Genomic DNA, 21,231 nt, shown 5'->3' on the forward strand with positions numbered 1-21,231 from the left:
GCAGAACCACTTGTGATATCACTCAGTAAGACTTGTAATGGATGGAGAGCCCGATATGTAGCTTTCACATTATGCAGGCTAACCTGATCAAACCGTTGGTGTATTTGGCTTGGAATGCATTGAGGATAAAAGCAGCGACTAAGTTTTATTCAGTATCATCAAAACAGTGTTAATGTATTTCAGAATTGTGCACACAGTAATGGAGTTTCTAAAATACCAGTATTATTGATAGTGGCAGCAAGGTCAAAGTGTCTTTCAAATATTTGTTTGCCGAAAGTGGATTCCTTTGAGATAAATTTCAATTAATTTGGTCAACATAAAGACATGTTCTGTTTAATATAAAATACGGCTGTCAGAAACCACACTGTGTGTGCACATTCCCCTTGCTAGCCTCCCATCCTTCCTTCCTCCCTCCCATCTCTGCTTCACTAACATAGATAACATTTCTAAGCTACTTTCTCTTTAGTCGGTGATTCTGTGCCGTTGCATGTACAAGCAAAATGCTACAACAAAACACCAAGAAACACCAGCAATCAGGATATTTCTGACAGCTAACTTTTGCCTGTTTATTTATTTATTTATTGAGATATAGCATGGAATAGGCCTTCCCAGCCCTTTGAACCTCATTGCCCAGTGATCCCCTGATTGGCCAGTAATCCCCTGATTTAATCCTAGCCTAATGACAGGACATTTTACAAGACCAATTAACCTACCAACCAGTTCATCTTTGGACTGTGGGAAGACATCACGGAGCGCCCAGAGGAAACCCATATGGTCACAGGTGGAACATACAAACTCTTTAACAGACAGTGGCGGGAATTGAACCTGGGTCACCTGTACTGTAAAGTGTTATGCTAACCACTAGACTACCATGCCCCCCCCCCCATGTGTTATTGACTATCAGATTGCAGAAATGTATTTGAAAATCTGGAAAACATTGCAGTTGTCCTTCAGCCCTCACAAATCAAAGCCATTCCAGAAATTAGTACTGTTATCGAACTGCTTTGCTGGTAATCGTGCCTCTTAACTGAAGTCTCTTAAAGCTTCCACCAATTCTAAATCTCCCAGTTCAGTAAATCTACCAGGAGAGGCATTATCAAAGATTCAAAGATTCTAAGTACATTTATTATCAAAGAATGTATAAATTATACAACCTTGAGATTGGCCTGATTACAGACAGCCACAAAGCAAGAAACTCAAAAGAACCCAGTTAAAAAAAGACCGATACCCAATTTTCAGAGAAAGCAAAAAAACCCCCACAAATCATGCAAATAATGAAAGTCAACAGCATTTCAAACCAAATTGAGCCCATAGTCCCAGAAGCGGGAGCAGCAGGAGTAGGCCCATAGTTTGGTGTCAGTTCATCACACAGCAGGGCTTCACACTGTGAAGCTCGCAGACATGAAAAGCATAGCAGCCGGAACAGTCTCACAGCCTCAGTGCTGTGATAGAGCAGGCGGAATCAGACTGACTCTCACCTCTGGTCCCAACACACAATCTCTTCAGTCAATGTGTTCTCTCTGAAATGAGAGCATCTATATACCAATTCACAATGGAGAAGTTTATCTGCTTCATTTCTATATTGCCAAGGGATAAGAATTCAATGATTTCTCATATACTTATATATCATTTGGTAATAATTTTAGTACTGTTAAGTTGAATATTGTTTTCATTTTGCTTACAGATTTATTGACTTTTAGTGACTTCCCCACAAAAACTGCATGTGCTTCCTTCAAGAAACCTGAGTGGCTGACTTCTGAGTCTACATTCCAAGGAAATAATCAGTAAGTGGCTGTAGAATTTGTTCCTCTATGACACCATTTTTCTTCATCTCTGAAAATAATTTGTGATGTAATTAGGAGCATTTTTTGTATCATAACAATATTTTACCACCCAAAAGATCTTGCAAATCTACAGATGTGATAGAAATGATTGGCTTCTTATTTAGTTCAACTGTTATGATTCCCTTGAAAGCCATAATAATATAACATTTAGGTTATTTTTATATTTTTAGTGAGTTGTCAAAGTACCTAAAGACTTAACACAATACATTGCTTGGAAACAGGCCAGTTAAAATAGGATGAGTGACTTTCCCATCCTGCAAAGTCTACCTATTTTCTGTTGTAATCTTGTCATCTGAGTATCCAGCTGGAGCATAAATTTGACTGTCTCAGATTACATTTTAGAGCATTTTTGAGCCCTGTAAGAAATGTTAACTGGCCACCAGAGCACAGATGTTTTGGAAAGAAATTCAGTGAAGGACAGAAGTAGCATATTTTATCTTCTGCACATATCATTTTGTAAGGATAAACTATGGACATTTTCTAATATTTTCAGAAATGTATCAACTTTCTTGTGGTAAACCATGTATATTCTGGTCATGCCCCTCTGCTGACTGCTCCTGTGGCTCCTCCCACAGACCCCTGGATAAAGGCAATTGTATCACTGCTCCTCCCACAATCCAGGGCGGTCATCCAGCATGGACGTGGTCCATTTTGCTGCTAATAAAAGCCTTTCAGTATTTACTCTACTTCCAGTCTTTTGGAGTTATTGATAGTGCATCATTTCTTCAGGTTCCTTTTGTAACCCTCAGGTTCTGTCAGCTGCATAAGTCTAGGAAAGACAATCTTTGGCCCCACCAAATGTATAAGATTGAGGTGTAAAACCTCCTGTTTGTGTGGATGCTGCGTGATGTGTCACCTTATTACAAATCAATACCACGAAATAACAGACAGTACATATGCAGACATATAACAGACATATGCAGTTAAATGATTTAGCCTTATAATTCGTAATTTGACTAAAGGGTTACTAAAGTAAAACAAAAAGAAAAGGGCCCATTTATATGGAACAGTCTAATGTGCACAAGTTGTAGCTCACGGTTTCCCTTCTGCTGGTCCTCCATCAATTTCCCAGGGCTTCGTCGACTCTTGGTCTTACTCCAAGTCCACTCCTTTCTGGAGTCTACAACCTCTCTGTTCTGGCACCTTTTCTCTCCATCTTCTGCCAAACAAAAGACCCAGATCACCTGGGTCTCAGGCACATATCAAGAAAAACACTTTCTCTTCATTGGACGGCGCACATTACAAAGCCCCCGTTATCTCTAGCCATAACCCAAGCACTGCTGCTACAGAAAAGCCATTACATTAACAGTGCTTCTACAGAAAGACCATTACATTAGCAGTGAAACCTTTCCCAGGGTGTTACACTTGCTAGTGGGAACCTGGTTATTGCTTTCAACATTAGATTCTGCCATCAGATGTACTATTTACGCTATGAAATATTACTCAAAGCATTCCCAATATTTCTCATACTTCCCTTACAAGATAAAAAGCCATTCAACACAATGGCTCTCAGAATTACCCCAACTATCTTATTCCCTTACTTATTTCTCTGTAATCTATTCCCTCTCACAAGCTCATTAACTCTCTCAATTCTCTTATCACCCAACTCCACTAGGGACAAATTACAGCTACTTACCAACCAACATAGATTTAGAATGTACGAAGAAACTGGAGCATCTGGGGAAAACCCATGTAGTCATGTGCTGGATGTGTAAACTCCATGCACATAGCAATTAGAGATCAAGATTGAACCCAAGCTAAAGCAGCAGCTCTACTTGACTTGGCACTGTGCTGACAATATAAAATACACTTTCTCCTTACAGGATAATCCAGAAGAAATTTTCAGATTCTATGTCTCAAGACACATTCCTAGATGAATCAGAGGGCAGAAACTGCAACCTTTCACCAATTGAGGCAGCTGAACGACAGTTACATGAGAAGGAAGAAAATCAGGAAGAGTCAAGAAACATTTGGGTAATATTGCAAATTATAATTATGCTGAAACTCATAAATATAATTGTGAATGTGATATTTATAAAGAACTCTTAATTTGGGGAGGGGGTTTGTCAAATATGTCATTTGGGCTCATCTGATATAGTTTTTCTTCTAATGCTAAAACAATGATGAATGATGGAAAGATTCTTTCAGTGGCAGAGGTTTATCATCACGTTCTCTCATCAATGGCATTTTAACCTACACTTTTGAGCAGATATTGAGTAGACAAACCTGGACCCAGCTGTGTTTTCATTCAGAAATGTATTTGGGTTCCTAAGATTTTATCAGTGCTGATTTTAATTTTAACCATGAGATGAGTATGTGAAGCCATTATAATTGAACTATCAGATGAAGGGGGCATTCATGTTTTTCTTTAATTTTGAAATCTAATGGTGATATTTATTCAGGTCTTTTGAGGGTTTGGACCTTCTTTATCCCATGTCTACCCTCATAATGGGTCTCAGCAGCAGTTTTTCTGTCGCTGAGTAGTCATAAATTCAGTTGGCTGGCACATTGGACCAAGTGAGAGCATATATGAATAGAAAAGAAAGATACTGGATTTATTTTGTATTTTTCATATAACCAGGGCAAAATGTTTCATAGCTAATTAAGTTCTTTTGAATTGCTATGACTGTAGAAAAGCAAGAAGCCACAACTGCCAATTGAGCACACGGCATCTCACATAAATACTGAGATTATCTCTCATGGAGGTGTTGTTTAAGAAAGTAGTGTTTACCAGAACTCTGCTGCTCTTTATGAAACATAGTATTGATCCACTTCCAATTCAGATTCAGTTTATTGTCATTTAGAAACCACAAATGTAATGCAGTTAAAAAATGAGACAACATTCCTCCAGAATGATATCACAAAAGCATATGACAAAACAGACTACAACAGAAAATCCACATAACGTTTGGCAATCCCCAATCCAGAGTCTGGAGAGGCTGCTGCGTATTAATATCACGCTACCGTCTTAGCGTGTTCCCCAGAAAGGAGCTCCAAATCCAAATCACTTGACACAGGAATCCCCAGTTTAATATCCCACCTGAAAGGCTGCACTTCCACTATGGCCAGAGCCCAATGGAGTCGATCACCCAATCACAACATAGCCTTCCTGGAGAAATTTGTCCACTTCTGGGAGAGACAGTCAAATTTTTAATTATTATTACCACCTAATTCATCTGCCACATAATCAATTCTGTACAAACAACATGCAGGCAGCGAGTTCAGATAGTACATGTACTAAACATAGAATAGTACAGAGAAAATCATCATGGCTCTAGATATGAGTGGCACACAAACTCATGAAGCATTTAAGAAAAAGGAGTATAACAAAGAGAGACAAGAGATGGCACCCCATGTTAGCTGCACAGAATGGATATCTGAACCTCTTGTCCTAGACTATCTTACCATGGGAAATAAATGGTAGAAGAGTCTAGTTCAAGAGGGCAAGACTTCAGGATTGAAGGATGTCCTTTTAGAACTGAGATGCGGAGAAATTACTTTAGTCAGATGGTGGTAAATCTGTGGAATTTGTTGCCAAGAGCAGCTGTGGAGGCCAAGTCATTGGGTGTATTTAAGGCAGAGATAGATAGGTTCTTGATTAACCAGGACATCAAAGATTATGGGGTGAAGGCAGAGGAGTGGGGATGACTGGAAGAATTGGATCAGCCCATGATTGAATGGCGGAGCAGACTCGATGGGCCAAATGGCCTACTTCTGCTCCTATATCTTATGGTCTTATAATTACAAAATTTCTCACAATATTACAATACCACTCTTCCTTGCATCAGCTGATACACAATACATGCATAGGCAATGATCTGAATGTTTCACTAAGAACCAAGAATTTTGAGGCTCAGAAATTTTTACTAGCTTTGAAAATGGGAATTAATTGTAAATGACTTTTAAGTTATTTTCAGTTCATGGTTAATGATGCTTTATCTTGAGGGATAACACCAGGCCATTTTCATAGTTATGTCCAAGAGCAAAAAGAATGCTATTCCCATTGCATTCCCAATGTATACAGGGAGGTAGCTACACCCAAATTGCAGGAAGCAGGTAACTGGGTGACCATCAGGAAGGACAGAGGAGATAGGCAACCAATGCAGAGTACCCCTATGGCCTTTCCTCTCAACAGCTGGTATACTGCTTTGGATATTGTTGGGGAGTTGAACTAGCAGAGGAAAGTCATGGTGGTCAGGTCTCTGGCATTGAGTCTGGCTCTAGGGCTCAGAAGAGGAGGGTGAAGAAGTGACGTGCAGTAGTGATAGGGGATCCATTGTTAACGTAGCAGACAGGAGATTCTGTGGACATGAAGGAGACATTCAGATAGTATGTTGTGTCCCAGGTGCCAAGGTCAGGGATGCCTCAGATTGGCTCCACAGCATCCTAAAGTGGGAGAGAGAGCAGCCAAATGTCATGGTACATATTGGTGCAAAGGTAAGAAAAGTGAGGAGATCCTAAAGAGAGAATATAGGGAGTTAAGTAAAAAGCTGAAATGCAGGGCCTCCAGGGTAGTAATCTCTGTATTGCTAACTGAGGGTAAGAATAGGATGATTTGGCAGATGAATGTGTGGCTGACGAATTGATGCAGGAAACAGGGTTTCAGGTTTTGGATCATTGATATCTCTTCTGTGAAAGGTATAACCTGTACAAAAATGGATGGGTTACACCTGAATCCTAAAGGGACCAATATCCTTCTGGGCAGGTATTTTAGAACTGTTGGGGAGGGGTTTAAACTACTTTGACAGGGGAATGGGAACTGGAGTGATAGAGCTGATGATGGGGTAGTTAATACATGTACATGCAGCGCATAGTGAGACTATGAGGAAATACAAGTAGAGGACAGGGCAAAGATTGCAGTCAGTTGGAGGTGTAGCATGGAAGCAATATTGGAAAGGGTGATGAATCCCTGGCTGAAGGTGTTATATTTGAATGCACGTAGTATACAGAATAAAGTAGATGACTTGTAGCATAGTCAGACATTGTCATGTGTGACATTGTGGGTATCACTGCGTTGTGGCTGAAAGAAGATCATAGTTAGGAGCTTAACATCCAAGGACTCACATTGTATTGAAAGGACAGGCAGGTAGGAGAGAGTGTAGGATGTGTCTGTTGGTAAAATATGAAATCAAATCCTTAGAAAGTAGTGACATAGGATTGGAAGTTGAAGAATTCTTGTGGATAGAGTTAAGAAACTGCAAGGGTAAAAAGACCCTGATGGGTATTATATACAAAGCTCAAACAATTGCCAGAATGTGGGGTATAAATTACGATGGGAGATAGAAAAGGCATGTAAAAAGGGCAATATTACAACATTTGTTGCTATTACTTAGAAGGCACTCGGGAGGCTGAAAGATCTGAAGGTAGGTAAGTCACCTGGACCAAATGGACTACACCCCAAGGTTAGTAATGGTTTTTCAAAATTCACTAGATTCTGGAATGGTTCCAGAGGACTGGAAAATTGCAAGTGTCACTGCACTCTTTAATAAAGGAGGGAGGCAGAAGAAAGGAAATTATAGACCAGTTAGCCTGACTTCAGTGGTTGGGAAGATGTTGGAGTCAATTATTAAAGATGAAGTTTTTGAATACTTGGAGGCACATGATAAAGTAGATCAGAATCTGCATGCTATCCTTCAGGGGAAATCTTGCCTGACAAATAACCGGCAGGATAGACAAAGGAGAGTCAGTGGATGCTTATACTTGGATTTTTAGAAGGCCTATGACAACATATGAAACTGCTGAACAAGATAAGATCCCATGATATTACAGGAAAGATTGTAGCATGGATAGAAGAGTAGCTGATTGGCAGGAGGCAAAGAGTGGAAATAAATGGGGCTATCGGAATATTGAAAGGCCTAGGAGGAGTGGATGTGGAGAGGACGTTTCCTATAGTGGGGGAATCTAGTGCCAGAGGGCACACCCTCAGAATAAAGGGATGTTCATTTAGAACAGAGTTGCAAAGAAATTTCTTTAGCCATAGGGTATTGAATATGTGGAATGCATTGTCAAAGACAGCTGTGGAGGACAAGTCATTGGGTATATTTAAAGTGGAGGTTGATAGGTTCTTGGTTAGTCAGGGCATCAAAAATTATGGAGAGAAGTCAGGAGATTGGAGTGAGAGGGATAATAAATCAGCCATAATGGAATGGTGTAGCAGAGTCGATGGGCCAAATGACCTAAATCTGCTCCTATGTCTTTTAGTTAATGTATTTGCCCTGTGACTGAATGTCCAATGAGTAAAGTGATGGCCTTCCATTCCTGATCTGAAATTGAATTTATATAAAATATGAAAACTTAAAGGAGGGGAGCAAAAGAAAACAGTTAAAGGTGTTTTGCTGTCAGGTGATACTTCTTGTAAATGGTAGATTGGTGTTTCTCAGACTTGAAATTGTATTCCAGAATTATCAAGCCTTAAAGTACCTTCAAGACAGCACTCTTTAATACAACCACGACCTGCTTTTTTTTTCGCAGATTTCCAGTGTATAAAGTTTTTTGATTTTATGAACCATTAACCTGGGATGCCTCTGTGATTATAATAATTTCAACAGTAACTCTAGTATTACTAAAGTTCAGTGTAGTGTCACAGTAATTCCCTGCAAGTAGTTAATTGTTTTATCTGCATTTAGTATTCAAACTAACTACACTCTATTTTTGACAATTCAGGTGAAATAGAGAACCTGTTTCAGGAAAGGAATTTAAAGCAAGCACTTACTTTCCATGCTCCTATTGATTTTTCAAAATAGTTTAAACACTTGACACAGGTCGTGGATGAAAGTCAGTTATTTTAGGATATTGTCTGTCTTCTAGCAACAGTCATTGACTGGTTGGCTTCATCTACATAAGACTACAGTCTCCTGCCCAACCATTTCACTGAAAATAATACATGGAGTAGAAAGAATAAAAACTAAAGAAATACAGTAGATTAAGTTGTAAAGATGAGACAGGCTGTTTTTAATCTGAAAGAATTGTTAACATCTGTAGATCCCTATATAATGAGAATATTAAAATCAATACCAAAACTTTTCATGAAATTTTTCTCTGGTGTAACATTTTCAGCACTCAGGGTCTCCGGAAGTTGACATTAGAAGGCAGCAGGATATAAATACACCAACCCAGCTTCAGATGGAGGCCATGACATTAGATACTGAAACAAATCAGCAAATGTTGCATCTTGCTATGCCGGTCAACCGAACAAGGTAAGTGCTACAAATTATTACTGAATAGAAAGATACCAAATAGAAAGTATCATTTTAAAAAATGGATATTATTTCCTTCTTCCTGGAAAAATCTAGGCTCAGATCAATGGCAGCATTTTAGTGAAATTCAAAGTTCCTTTACATGTTCAAGTTTGGGGGGTATATGTGAGACTCCTTCTGTATGAAATGTTGTGTTGAATTTTAAGAGGCCAAGTACTTCCAAAGATATGTATTGCACACAGGTAAAACTCCAAAAACCTTAGCTGGAATTTAGTACTGTGATGCACTATATACCTGTTTCATAACACTATTGAATGTCTGAAAAGACAATACGACAATGTTATCCTAAAAGAATCCTATCCTCCTCTGAAATCAGCAAAGGAGATAAAGGAAATGGCTGTTATGACAGAATTTTGCTTTGGGCTAGAGATGGGGAAACTCAGCAAAACAAGGTTCTGTACATGTACAGTAAGCATATTTTAATTTAAATGCATTTTCCATTAATATCACCAGTAGTAATTTACTCTTCGTAATAATATCAGTTGTATCAGAATTAGCATTTTACTTAGATACCATCCCTAGCATTTCAATAAGTTTATAACTCTGGCAAAAATAAACATCAATGCGGGTTCCAACGACCATGGATTGGCCCTGGCCGTCGATCTCGGCTGCCCCAGCAACCCAGGGTATATTCACAACCCGGACTCCGGCACCATCAACGCGGGTTCCAACGACCATGGACAGCTTCAAAGCGATTGCGCAACCACCGACTGCGACTCCAGCCTTGAACTCCAGGCCGGGTCTTCACATGCTGTGATTGTGTCTCCCGTTTCCCCTTCCCCCGTCACCACTCTGCAATCCCCTCTCCCTCAGATAGAGAAAAAAGAAGATGAAGGGTCTCAGCCCAAAACATCGACAGTGCTTCTCCCTATAGATGCTGCCTGGCCTGCTGCGTTCCACCAGCATTTTGTGTGTGTAACTTGTATGATATAAGCTTAGAGCCCAGTTAGCAATAAATTATCCTCCTGATTTGAATAATTACTAAAATACAGTAAGTTTGCTTGGAAGGATCAAAAGATTTAAATAACACCATTGTTCTTAAATATCTGCAACTCACCATCATTACGAGACCTTTCCTTTATATATTTTTAATATAACAGAAATGCTCCTATGTATCAAAGAAGCATTGTAATACTTGCATCATACACTGGGGTGCTCTCTTCAGTTACCTGATGAGGTAACCATAACCTTTGGCCAGGAGCAGATGGTGTCAGGTGGTGCCCAACCTTCATAGAGTGTTTCAACACTTAACCGCTGCGCTCTCCAGTTGGCAGATCAGCAGTGGTGACCAAGTCACTGTCCATCAGCTCCTGACTTCCAGCTCAACTCTTCTTGCCTGCTCCATATCCAGCAAGAGGTTCTTTCTGCTTCCCCCACCATCCTGCAAGCTGATTAGTTCCTGCTCTTTTCATCAAGCCCCAGCACAGACAGCAACCTCCATGCCAACCTTGCCGGGAACTCTCTACAGCAATCTCCGCATCTGCACTCCTGGACCTAGGACTGGTACTTCGGGGCCTTCCTCTCGTGAGCCTCCTCGCATCCTCCTACGGTACTGTGAGGTCCACCAAGATGATTTTCTTGTCTTTGGTGGATCACAGTATGATGTCTGGTCGAAGTGTGGTTTGCATCACCTCCGGGAACCGCAGCTTCCTCCCCACATTGGCCCTCATCTCCCATGATTTGGCAGTTTGCACCACATTTAGACCTCTCTGATATGACTGGCATGGCCCTCTCCTTGATGAAAGTGACTGCCCTGTTTGTCTCTCTGCCAGCTGGTCTCTTTTCATACATCTCCCACTCCAGTGTGTCAGCAAGGGACAGCAGGACCTTGTCATGGCACCACCAACACCTTGCTTGTGTTAAAGCTGTTTTGCATCCTGATAGTATGTGTGCCAGTGAACCTTGCTGACCACAAAGCTTGTAGCTAGGGTCCTATCTCAGCCCCCATGCGCGCATCTGTGTAGATGTAGAGAGATGTAAGGAATGCAGAAGGGCTCCAATCTCCAAAGCTCTGCCCAAGTGATCATGTGCTTGGGAAGATCCCATTTCATCCAGGCGCCCTGTGACTTCAACTCCACTGCCTTTGATAAACACCTATCATCCTCATGGTTCCGTACCTCTGCCTGGACCAGGTCATGCCTATCTCTTGCACTTGCACTCCCCCATCGTAGGAAATGTGCAGAGCTAAGACCTTGCCGTCCCAGGCATGGGTTGCTGATTGTGTCTCTCAATTGCAGGGAGCTCACTGCCTGGTCTGTGGTCGTTAGTGGCCCACTTTTGGCCCGATCTTGTTGTGACTCCTGCTTGGCTTATTGGCTTGTTGCTAGAGCCCCTCAGTGTTAGCACAACTCTACACTTTGCCACCTCGAACTCCTCCACTACCGATGGGAATGGGAGCTGCAGCTGGCCTGATCTTATGTAGAGCCCCACTGAAGAAAAACTTGGGGAGATCCCCAGCCACATTCGCAGGTGCTTGTTGACTTTCCTCTCAATCCTTCTACAGCGGCCATGGGGAACTCGTACATTGTGAAAAGCCAGGCAGTCTTGATAGAAGACCATGTTGGTACAGCCATGTCTTAAATTTATCAGAGAGTCCAGTTTTGTCGATCTTCTTCAGCCACTCTTCAGTCTGCTGTACAGTGTTGGTGATGTTAGTGCTGTCCACCATTGCTGCATTAAACCACTTTCCAAGACACTTTACTGTGTTGTCCTCTATGAATGGAATGACTTCCCCTGTACTTGAAGACTGAACTTGCTAGTAGCCTTTCCCTTTTTGATCACCATGCATCTGGACTCCTGGGCTTGAAGGGTATCCTAACAACATAGGTAACTATGTTGTCCAGGGTTTCCAATACCCACCTTGCTTGGACGTGGTTACAGTGGTTACTGTGATGTCATCCATGAACCCCTGTATTGCAGGTTGTCGGAAGTTGGGCTTCAACGCTGGCCCTCAGGTTACATCTGCTGCTGCCTATATGAGGAGGTTCATACCATGACAAACAAGATGGGGGAAATGGTACAGCTGGTTGGAATCCCTTTTTGGAGGTCTTGGTACCTGATTGTAATGTAGGCAAGAGTGAAACCCTGCTTGAATTCTTCTAGGTAGCTGGTGATCATGTCTTGTGTTACTGGCAGGATATGGTAGTGGTCCAGGGACAGCCTGGACCAGGATGGGTGGAATTGATCCATAGGCATTGGCTAGGTCTAACCAGATGACTGTTAGATCACCATTCTTCTGCCTGGCCTCACAGATCAATTGGCTGATTATTGAGGTGTGTTTAAGGCACCCAGGAAAACCCAGGATGCCACCTTTCTGGACAGATGTGTTGTTATAGTGGTTCTCCACTAAGTAAGATGTCAGTCTTCTCACAAGGACTAAGAATATCTTGCACTCCACACTAAGGAGTAAGATTGTCCTAAACTGTGTGATTGTGGAGAAATCTTCTTCCCTGGGAAGAAGATTCCTTCAGCCTTTTTCAGCGTGGTGGGATAGAGCCTTTGGTCCAAATCTTCCTCATTATCTTCTCTGGAGGAGTTTTGGGCACTTCTTATAAACCTTGTAGGGTATACCACTTTGTCCTGGGACAGCAGATGACTTTGTTTTCTTGATGATATCCTGGACCTCATGTCACGTGGGCTCTGCCATATTCAGTTCAATTGCTAGGATTCTTGGTTGGGGACTTTTGGATTGAATTTTAGTCCCTGATCCCTTCGGGGATCACTATGTGAATCCCACAGGAATTCTTCCACCTCCTGTTTTGACCTAGTTAGGGTGCCAGATTTTTGCTGACAGTGAAGAGCCCAGGCAAACCTAAATGGGTTTTTAAGAAACTGCGCTCTCTTCTCTCTTTCTTCCTTCTCCACTTTCTCAGCTACTCCACCCTCCTGAGCTTGTGCAGCTGTTCCCGCAGTTTGCTGGTTAGATCTTTGACTCCTTTTTTGTCAGGTGAACTGTTTTTGAATTGTTTGTTCAGGGTCTTTATTTTGCATCTCAGGTGACAAATCTCCATTTCCCTCCTGATTGGTTGCCATGATGGCACAGCAGCATCTCCACTTCCTGAGGAGATTGAGGCGAGTGAGGCCTCTCCCACCCAATTCTAACCAGTTTTTGCACCATTGATAATGTCTTGACCAGCTACATTGCCCTCTAGTATGGGAATGGCAAGGAATCTGACTGCGGATCCCTGCAAAAGAATGTGAGGATGGCTGAGAGGATTATCGGGGTTTCTCTTCTACCGATCAGAGATATTTATCAGGAGTGCTACTCACGCAGGGCCCTTGGCATTGTCAATGATCCCGCCCATCCATCCAACAATCTCTTTTATCCCCTACCATCAAGCAGGAGATACCATAGCATTAAGACAAGAACTATTAGGATAGGAAACAGCTTCTTCCCCCAGACTACTGAACTCCCGCCACCACCCAGGTCAAATCACATATGAAGTAGCATTAGTGTTATACTGCTTACTTTTTAACCTATGTCACAAATCTTATTTCTTATGCACTTTCTTATTTCTTAATTTATTTGTGGTAATATTACTTAGTGTTATGTTGTTGAGTTACATGTACTCTGTTGTGCACCTTGGTCTGGAGGTTAGTTTAGTTTGGCGGTATACATGTTGTATGGTTGAATGGCAATAAACTGAACTTGAACTTGAAGCACGAAACAGAAAACAAGTGAAGCTTTTAATAGACAGCTTAGTAATATAACCAGTAAATGCAGATTTCAGGAGATGGAGAGAAGTTAATAAGGTTCAGAATGCCCATACTTGCTGGAAATTTTGATTTTGATCAGACTAGAAGAAAATTTTTATCAGACTAAAAGAAGATTGTGCAAAAGATGTGGATAATTGGATGAAGTCACAATGAAGAAAACTGCATTCTGCATACAGATCAAATTGCAGATTATGCAGCAATCTCATCCATTCGGCAAAGAAAGTGCAAATTGAAAGTCAAAACATACAGAAAAGCTGGGACTACAAATGTGAAAGACCAAAGCAAAAGAATCAAAACCACAATTGTGTCATGGAAGCTAAAGTGTTTGAGAGCATATTAGGTATTGCAATTAAACATGTGCAAAGGGTAACTGTTCTGACAGTTATCAGATTATTTACATCAACTTAATTACTTATTACACAATTTATAATAAAATCGGTATTACACAAAATAGAGAATACCAAGAAGAAGTAAGGATAACAACAAGGGTACACACAAAAGAAGACTAACACTAAAATAGTACAACCTCCATGCTAAATCATCACCCAAGGACCAGCAGTCCATGTTAACATTCAATTATCAACAAAGACAACCAGGTTTAAGTCAAAAATGAACCTAATGCCCAAGAATGCATGTCATGGTCAACAGATGAGAAGAAACCAAATCTCTGTTCTGCAACAGAGCTGATAGAACGGGAAGTATTGGCAACAGTACCGGTGGTGAGTATTATCAGTCAATAAGTGAAATTTCTGCAGAAATAAAAATAACTAAATTTGTATCAAGAATGCAACAACCAATCATAGAATGCCTACAGTCATCAAAATGAATGCATACTATTTTCCTGCTTTAATAAAATAGGAGTAGATTTTTTGTAGCAAAAATATTCAAAATGAATTATAACAGATCATCGAAGTAAAACAAAGTTTCAAATACTTTTTATTTTCAACAAAGAAGATATTGATAGTTTATCTTGCAAGGAGAAGAAGAGAATGATATTATATGGTCACATATTCTGTGTTATGCTTGCAGTGCACACATTATGATGTTGGAAGAATAATCATGTTATGAGCCATAGGTCTGAGTTAGGAAATCTAATTATCAAATATTACTCTGGAAAACAAAACATCAGACTACCAGAATTTTGGATGTCTCCACATATTAAGATGGCTGTTTAGGAGTAGTGTTCAGGGATTGGAATCAACCAGGAATGTGCCAAAATAGTCAAAGCTAGAGACATCAAACCTAATTGAGATTTCAGTATCACATGTGTTAGGTAAAGTGAAGTGATATTGCCACATGCAAGTGGGAGGTTCTACTGATGGCATGGAAGTGAGATCCATAACTGGTGATGAATGTTCCTGTTTAGTTCCAGACATTTGCCAGAAAAGAAGAGGAGAGTTGTTGGTTAGTGAACAGCTAGTAAAAGGGACAAAAGAAAATAACTATTTCATTCATTATAATTAAGAAGACCATAAACTATAGAAGCAGAATTAGGCCAATCTCCTTCACCCCATATCCCTTCACGGCCTGTCCAATCAAGAATCTATCACCCTCTGCCTTAAATAAACATAAAGACTTGGCCTCCACAGCTGTCTACATCAATGAATTCCATAAGACCATAAGACATAGGAGCAGAATTAGGCCATTCAGCTCATTCAGTCTGCTGTGTCATTTCATCCTGGATCCCAATCAACCCCAGACACACACCTTCTTGCCATATCCTTTGATTCCCTGACCAATCAGGAAACTAACAACCTCTGCCTTAAATATACCCATGAACAAGGCCACCACCCCAGTCGTGACAGAGTATTCCACAGATTTACTACTTTCTGGCTAAAAAAAATACTTCCTTATCTCTGTTCTAAAAAGTTGATACTCAATCTTTTAGCTGTGCCCTCTAGTTCTGGGAATCCCCACCACAAGAAACATACTCTCCACATCCACCCTGTCTAATACTTTCAACATTCGGTAGGTTTCAATGAGATCCCACCGACCTCCCCAACATTCTTCTAAATTCCAGTGAGTACAGGCCCAAGGTTGCCAAACTCTCCTCATATGTTAACCCCTTCATTCCCAGAATCATGCTTGTGAACCTCCTCTACACTCTCTCCAATGACTATAAATCCTTTCTGAGATATAGGGCCCAAAACTGTTGATAATACTCCAAGTGTGATCTGACTGGTGTCTTATGAAGCCTCAGCATTATCTCCTTGTTTTTATATTTTATTCCCTTTGAAATAAATGCCAACATTGCTTTGGCCTTCTTTAACACAGACTCAACCTGTAAATTAACCTTATGGGAATCTTGCACAATTTTGAACCTTCTCTCCATTTAGATAATAGTCTGAACTATTGCATCTTTTATATTATTATACATTTGCCAATACTGTATTCCATCTGCCACTCTTTTGCCCATTCTTTGAATTTGTCTAAATCCTGCTGTAATCGTATTGGTTCCTCAGCACTATCTACCTCTCTGCCTATCTTCTTTTCATCTGCAAACTTTGCCACAAAGCCATCAATTCCATGAACCAAATCATTGACAAACAATGTGAAAAGTAGCAATCCCAATACTGACCCCTGAGGAACACCACTAGTAACTGGCAGCCAACCAGAGAAAGTCCCCATTATTCCCACTCCCTGCCTCGTGCCTCCTGTCTGTCAGCCATTTCTCTATCCATACTAGTATCTTTCCTGTAATGCCATAGGATTTTATCTTGTTAAGCAGCCTCATGTGTGGCATCTTGTCAAAGGCCTTCTGAAAATCCAAGTAAATGACATCCTCTGCCTCTCCTTTGTCCACTCTGCTTGTTACTTCCTCAAAGAACTCTAACAGATTTGTTGGTAAAATCAAGTTGGTAATAGATCTCAAGAGACGGCTTTGTAGAGCAGTTTGTTGTTGAGCCTACTAGGGGATCAGCTATATTGGATTGGGTGTTATGTAATCAACCAGAGACGATTAGCGAGCTTAAAGTAAAAGAACTCTTAGGAACCAGTGATCACAATATGATTGAATTCAACTTGAAATTTGATAGAGCAAAAGTAAAGTCTGACGTAGCTGTATTTCAGTGGAATAAGGGAAATTACAGTGGTATGAGAGAGGAGCTGGCCAAAGTAAATTAGAAGGTGCTGCTTCCAGGGATGTCAGCAGAGCAACAATGGTGTGTGTTTCTGGGAAAAATGAGGAAGGCGCAGGACATGTGTATTCCAAAAGTGAAGAAATATTCAAATGGTAAAATAGTACAACCATGGCTGACAAGGGAAGTCAAAGCTAATGTAAAAACAAAAGAGGGGGCATACAACAAAACAAAAATTAGTGGGAAGATAGAGGATTGAGAAGTTGTTTAAAACCTACAGAGAGCAACTAAAAGAATCATTAGAAGGGAACAGATGAAATCTGAAAGCAACCTAGCAAATAATATCAAATTGGATAGTAAAAGCTTTTTCAAGTATGTAAAAAATAAGAGATGAGAGTGGATATAGGACCGATAGAAAATGAGGCAGGAGAAGTAATAATGGAGGACAAGGAGATGGCAGATGAACTAAATTGAGTGCTTTGCATCAGTCTTCACTGTGAAGGGCACTAGCAGTGTGCCAGATGTTGTAGTGTGTGAAGGAAAAGAAGTAGGTGCAGTTAATATTACAAAGGAGAAGGTGTTCAAAAAGCTGAAAGACCTAAAAGTACATAAGTCACCAGGACCAGATGAACTGCACTCTAGGGTTCTGAAAGAGACAGCATGAGAGATTGTGGTGGCATTAGAAATGATCTTGCAAAAATCGTTGGACTCTGGCATGGTGCCAGCGGACTGGAAAATTGCAAATCTCACTCCACTCTCTAGGAAAGGAGGAAGGCAGCAGAAAGGAAATTATAGGCCAGTTAGTCCAACCGCAGTGGTTAGGAAGATGTTAGAGTCAATTGTTAAGGACAAAGTGATGGAATACTTGGTGACACAGGACAAGATAGTACAAAGTCAGCTTGGTTTCCTTAAGGGAAAATCCTTCCTGACGAATCTTCAGAAATTCTTTGAGGAGATTCTAAGTAGGATAGATAAAGGGGATGTAGGGGATATTGTATATTTGGACTTACAGAATCAAGTCCACACATGGTGCCACACATGAGGCTGCTTACCAAGTTAGGAGCCCATGGTATTACAGGAAAGTTACTAACTTAGAGCATTGGCTGATTGGAAGAAGGCAGTGAGTGGGAATAAAAGGATCCTTTTCTACTTGGCTGCCAGTGACTAGTGGCGTTCCGCAGGGGTTGGTGTTGGGACCACTTCTTTTTATGCTGTATATAAATGATTTAGATGATGAAATAGATGGCTTTGTTGCCAAGTTTGCAGATGATACGAAGATTGGTGGAGGGGAAGGTAGTGTTGAGGAAACAGGTAGGATGCAGAAGGATTTAGATTAGGAGAATGGGCAAGAAAGTGGCAAGTGAAATACAATGTTGGAAAATGCATGGTCATGCACTTTGGTAGTAAAAATAAATGTGAAGACTATTTTCTAAACGGAGAAAATCCAAAATTCTGAGATGCAAAGGAACTTGGGAATCCTTGTGCAGAACACCCTAAAGCAGGGGTGTCAAACTCATTTTAGGTCACGGGCCGGATTGAGCAAAATGCAGCTTCATGCGGGCCGGATCAGTCGGACGCGTGCGAACGCAGCTTTCGTTGCCTCCGTTTTTTCAGCCTGCTCTCATGTGTCTCAGTCTCTGCTATAACTACAAAGTGTTTCACTTTACAAATTCCGTTTCTTATGAAGAAGACTGCCGAATAAACACTAAAAACCCTGAAAACCTGGTACCTGAATAAACTCCGCATTAGCCATATCATACACCATAGGCGTTTCGATTACTGGGGCCAGCTTTAATAGTAATTAGATATTATCTCACGGGCCAAAGATAATTCCACCGTGGGCCGGATTTGGCCAGCGGGCCTTGAGTTTGACATATATGCCCTAAAGGTTAAACTTGCAGGTTAAGTTAATGGTGAGGAATGTTAGCATTCATTTCAAGAGGTCTAGAATACAAGAGCAGGGATGTGATGCTGAGGCTTTATAAGGCACTGGTGAGGCTTCACCTTGAGTATCATGAACAGTTTTGGGCCCCTCATCTTAGAAAAGATGTGCTGTCATTGGAGAGGGTCCAGAGGAGGTTCACAAGAATGATTCCAGGAATGCAAGGGTTATCATACAAAGAACATTTGATGGCTCTGGGTCTGTACTCACTGGAATTCAGAAGGATGACGGGGTTCTCATTGAAACCTTAGAATGTTGAAAGGCCTAGACAGAGTAGGTGTGGAAAGGATGTTTCCCATGGTGGGAGAGTCCAGGACAAGAGCCTCAGGATAGATGGACGCCCTTTCAAAACATTGATAAAAAGAAATTTCTTTAGCCAAAAGGTGGTGAATTTGTGGAATTTGTTGCCACATGCAGCTGTGGATGCCAGGTCATCGGGTGTATTTAAGGCAGAGATTGCTAGGTTCTTGATTGGACATGGCATCAAAGGTGATGGGGAGAAGGCTGGGAAATGGGGTTGAAAAGGAGAAAAAAAGAATAAGCCATGATTAAATGGCAGAGCAGACTCAATGGGCCAAATGGCCTAATTCTGCTCCTAGGTCTCCTTCCTCAGATAACGGACCCAAAATAGCTCACAATACTCCAAGTGAGGCCTCACCAGTGCTTTATAAACTTTCAACATTACATCCTTGCTTTTATATTGTAGTCTTCTTGAAATGAATGCTAACATTGCATTTGCCTTCCTCACCACAGACTCAGCTTGCAAATTAACTTTTCGGGAAACCTGCACAAGGACTACCAAATTCCTTTGCCCCTCACATTTTTGTATTTTCTCTCCATTTAGAAAATAGTCAACCCTTTCATTTTGTCTACCAAATTGCATGACCATACATTCCCGACACTATGTTCCATCTGCCATTTCTTTGCTCATTCTCCTAATCTATCTAAATTCTTCTCTAGCCTCTCGATCTCCTCAAAGCTACATGCCCCTCCACCTATTTTTGTATTGTTCTGCAAACTTCGCAACAAAGCCATCAATTCTATCATCCAGATCATTGATACAAAACATAAAAAGAATCAGTCCCAACACAGACCCCAGTGGACCCTTGTGGAACCAGCTGCCAAACAGAAGAGGCTCCTTTTATTCCCACTCTTTGCGTCCTGCCAATCAGCCACTGCTTTATCTATGCCAGAATCTTTCCTGTAATACCATGGGCTCATTGCTTGTTAAACAGCCTCTTGTGTGGCACCTTGTCAAAGGCCTTCTGAAAATCCAAGTACATGTCATCTGATTCTCCTTTGTCTATCCTGCTTGTTATATTTTCAAAGAATTCCAACAGATTTGTCAGGCAAGATTTTCCCTTGATGAAACCATGGTGACTATGGCCTATTTTATCCTGAACCTCCAAGTACCTCAAAACCACATTCTTAACAATCGACTACAAGATCTTCCCGACCACTAAGGTCAGACTATCTGCCTATAATTTTCTCCTTCTGCCTTTCTCCCTTCTTCTTGAAGAGTGAAGTGATATATACAATGTCCCAGTCTTCCAGAACCATTCCATAATCAAGGATTTCTTGAAAGATCATTCTGAATACCTCCACAATCTCTTCAGCCACCTCTTTCAGAACCTTGAGGTTTACACCTTCTGATCGAGGTGACTCATCTACCTTCAGATCTTTCAGACCTAGTAATGGTAACTTCACACACTTCATGCCCCACTGACACCTAGGACTTCCACCATACTGCTAGTGTCTTCCACAGTGAAGACTGATGAAAAATACTTACTATTTCCTTATTCCCCTCCCCATTATACCCCTCCAGCATCATTTTCCAGCAGTCCAATATCTACTTTTGCTTCTCTTTGTACTTCATGTATCTGAAGAAACTGGTATCTTCTTTAATATTATTGACTAGCTTAATTTCATATTCCATCTTTACATTCTTAAAATTGCTGTTTTCAGTTGCCTTCTTTTGGTATTTAAAAGCTTCCCAATCCTCTGACTTCCCACTAATTTTTGTTCTGTTATATGGCTTTTATGTTGGGTTTGACTTCCCTTATTAGCCATGGTTGTGTCATCTTGCCATTAGAATACTTCTTTCTCTTTGGGATGTATATATCCTGTGCCTTCCAAATTGCTTCCAGAAATTGCAGCCATTGCTGCTCTGCCATCATCCCTGCCAATGTTCTTTCCCAATCAGCTCCGGCCAACTCCACTCTCATGCCTCTGTAGTTCCCTTTTACTCTGCTGTAATACTGATATATCTGACTTCTCCTTCTCAAATTTCAGGGTGAATTTGATCATATTATGATCACTTGCCTCTAAGGGTTCTTTTACCTTAACCTCCCGAATTAATTCTGGTTCACCGCACAACACCCAGTCCAGAATAGCTG

General features: G+C 40.9%; 1 protein-coding gene across 4 annotated transcripts in view; it reads left to right on the top strand.

Moving 5' to 3' along the window:
- The window catches only part of c5h7orf57 (chromosome 5 C7orf57 homolog), a 70,478-nt gene that overhangs the window by 21,315 nt on the left and 27,932 nt on the right, over window positions 1-21,231 (top strand). For all 4 annotated transcript variants that reach the window (XM_073044689.1, XM_073044690.1, XM_073044693.1 and 1 more), the window contains 3 exons: window positions 1,685-1,784; window positions 3,668-3,818; window positions 8,901-9,040. In XM_073044689.1, coding sequence (XP_072900790.1) covers window positions 1,685-1,784; window positions 3,668-3,818; window positions 8,901-9,040 — 391 coding nt within the window. The remainder of the gene's footprint in view (window positions 1-1,684; window positions 1,785-3,667; window positions 3,819-8,900; window positions 9,041-21,231) is intronic.

This window comes from Hemitrygon akajei, chromosome 5 (genome assembly GCF_048418815.1).
Source record: "Hemitrygon akajei chromosome 5, sHemAka1.3, whole genome shotgun sequence".
Lineage (NCBI taxonomy): Eukaryota > Metazoa > Chordata > Chondrichthyes > Myliobatiformes > Dasyatidae > Hemitrygon > Hemitrygon akajei.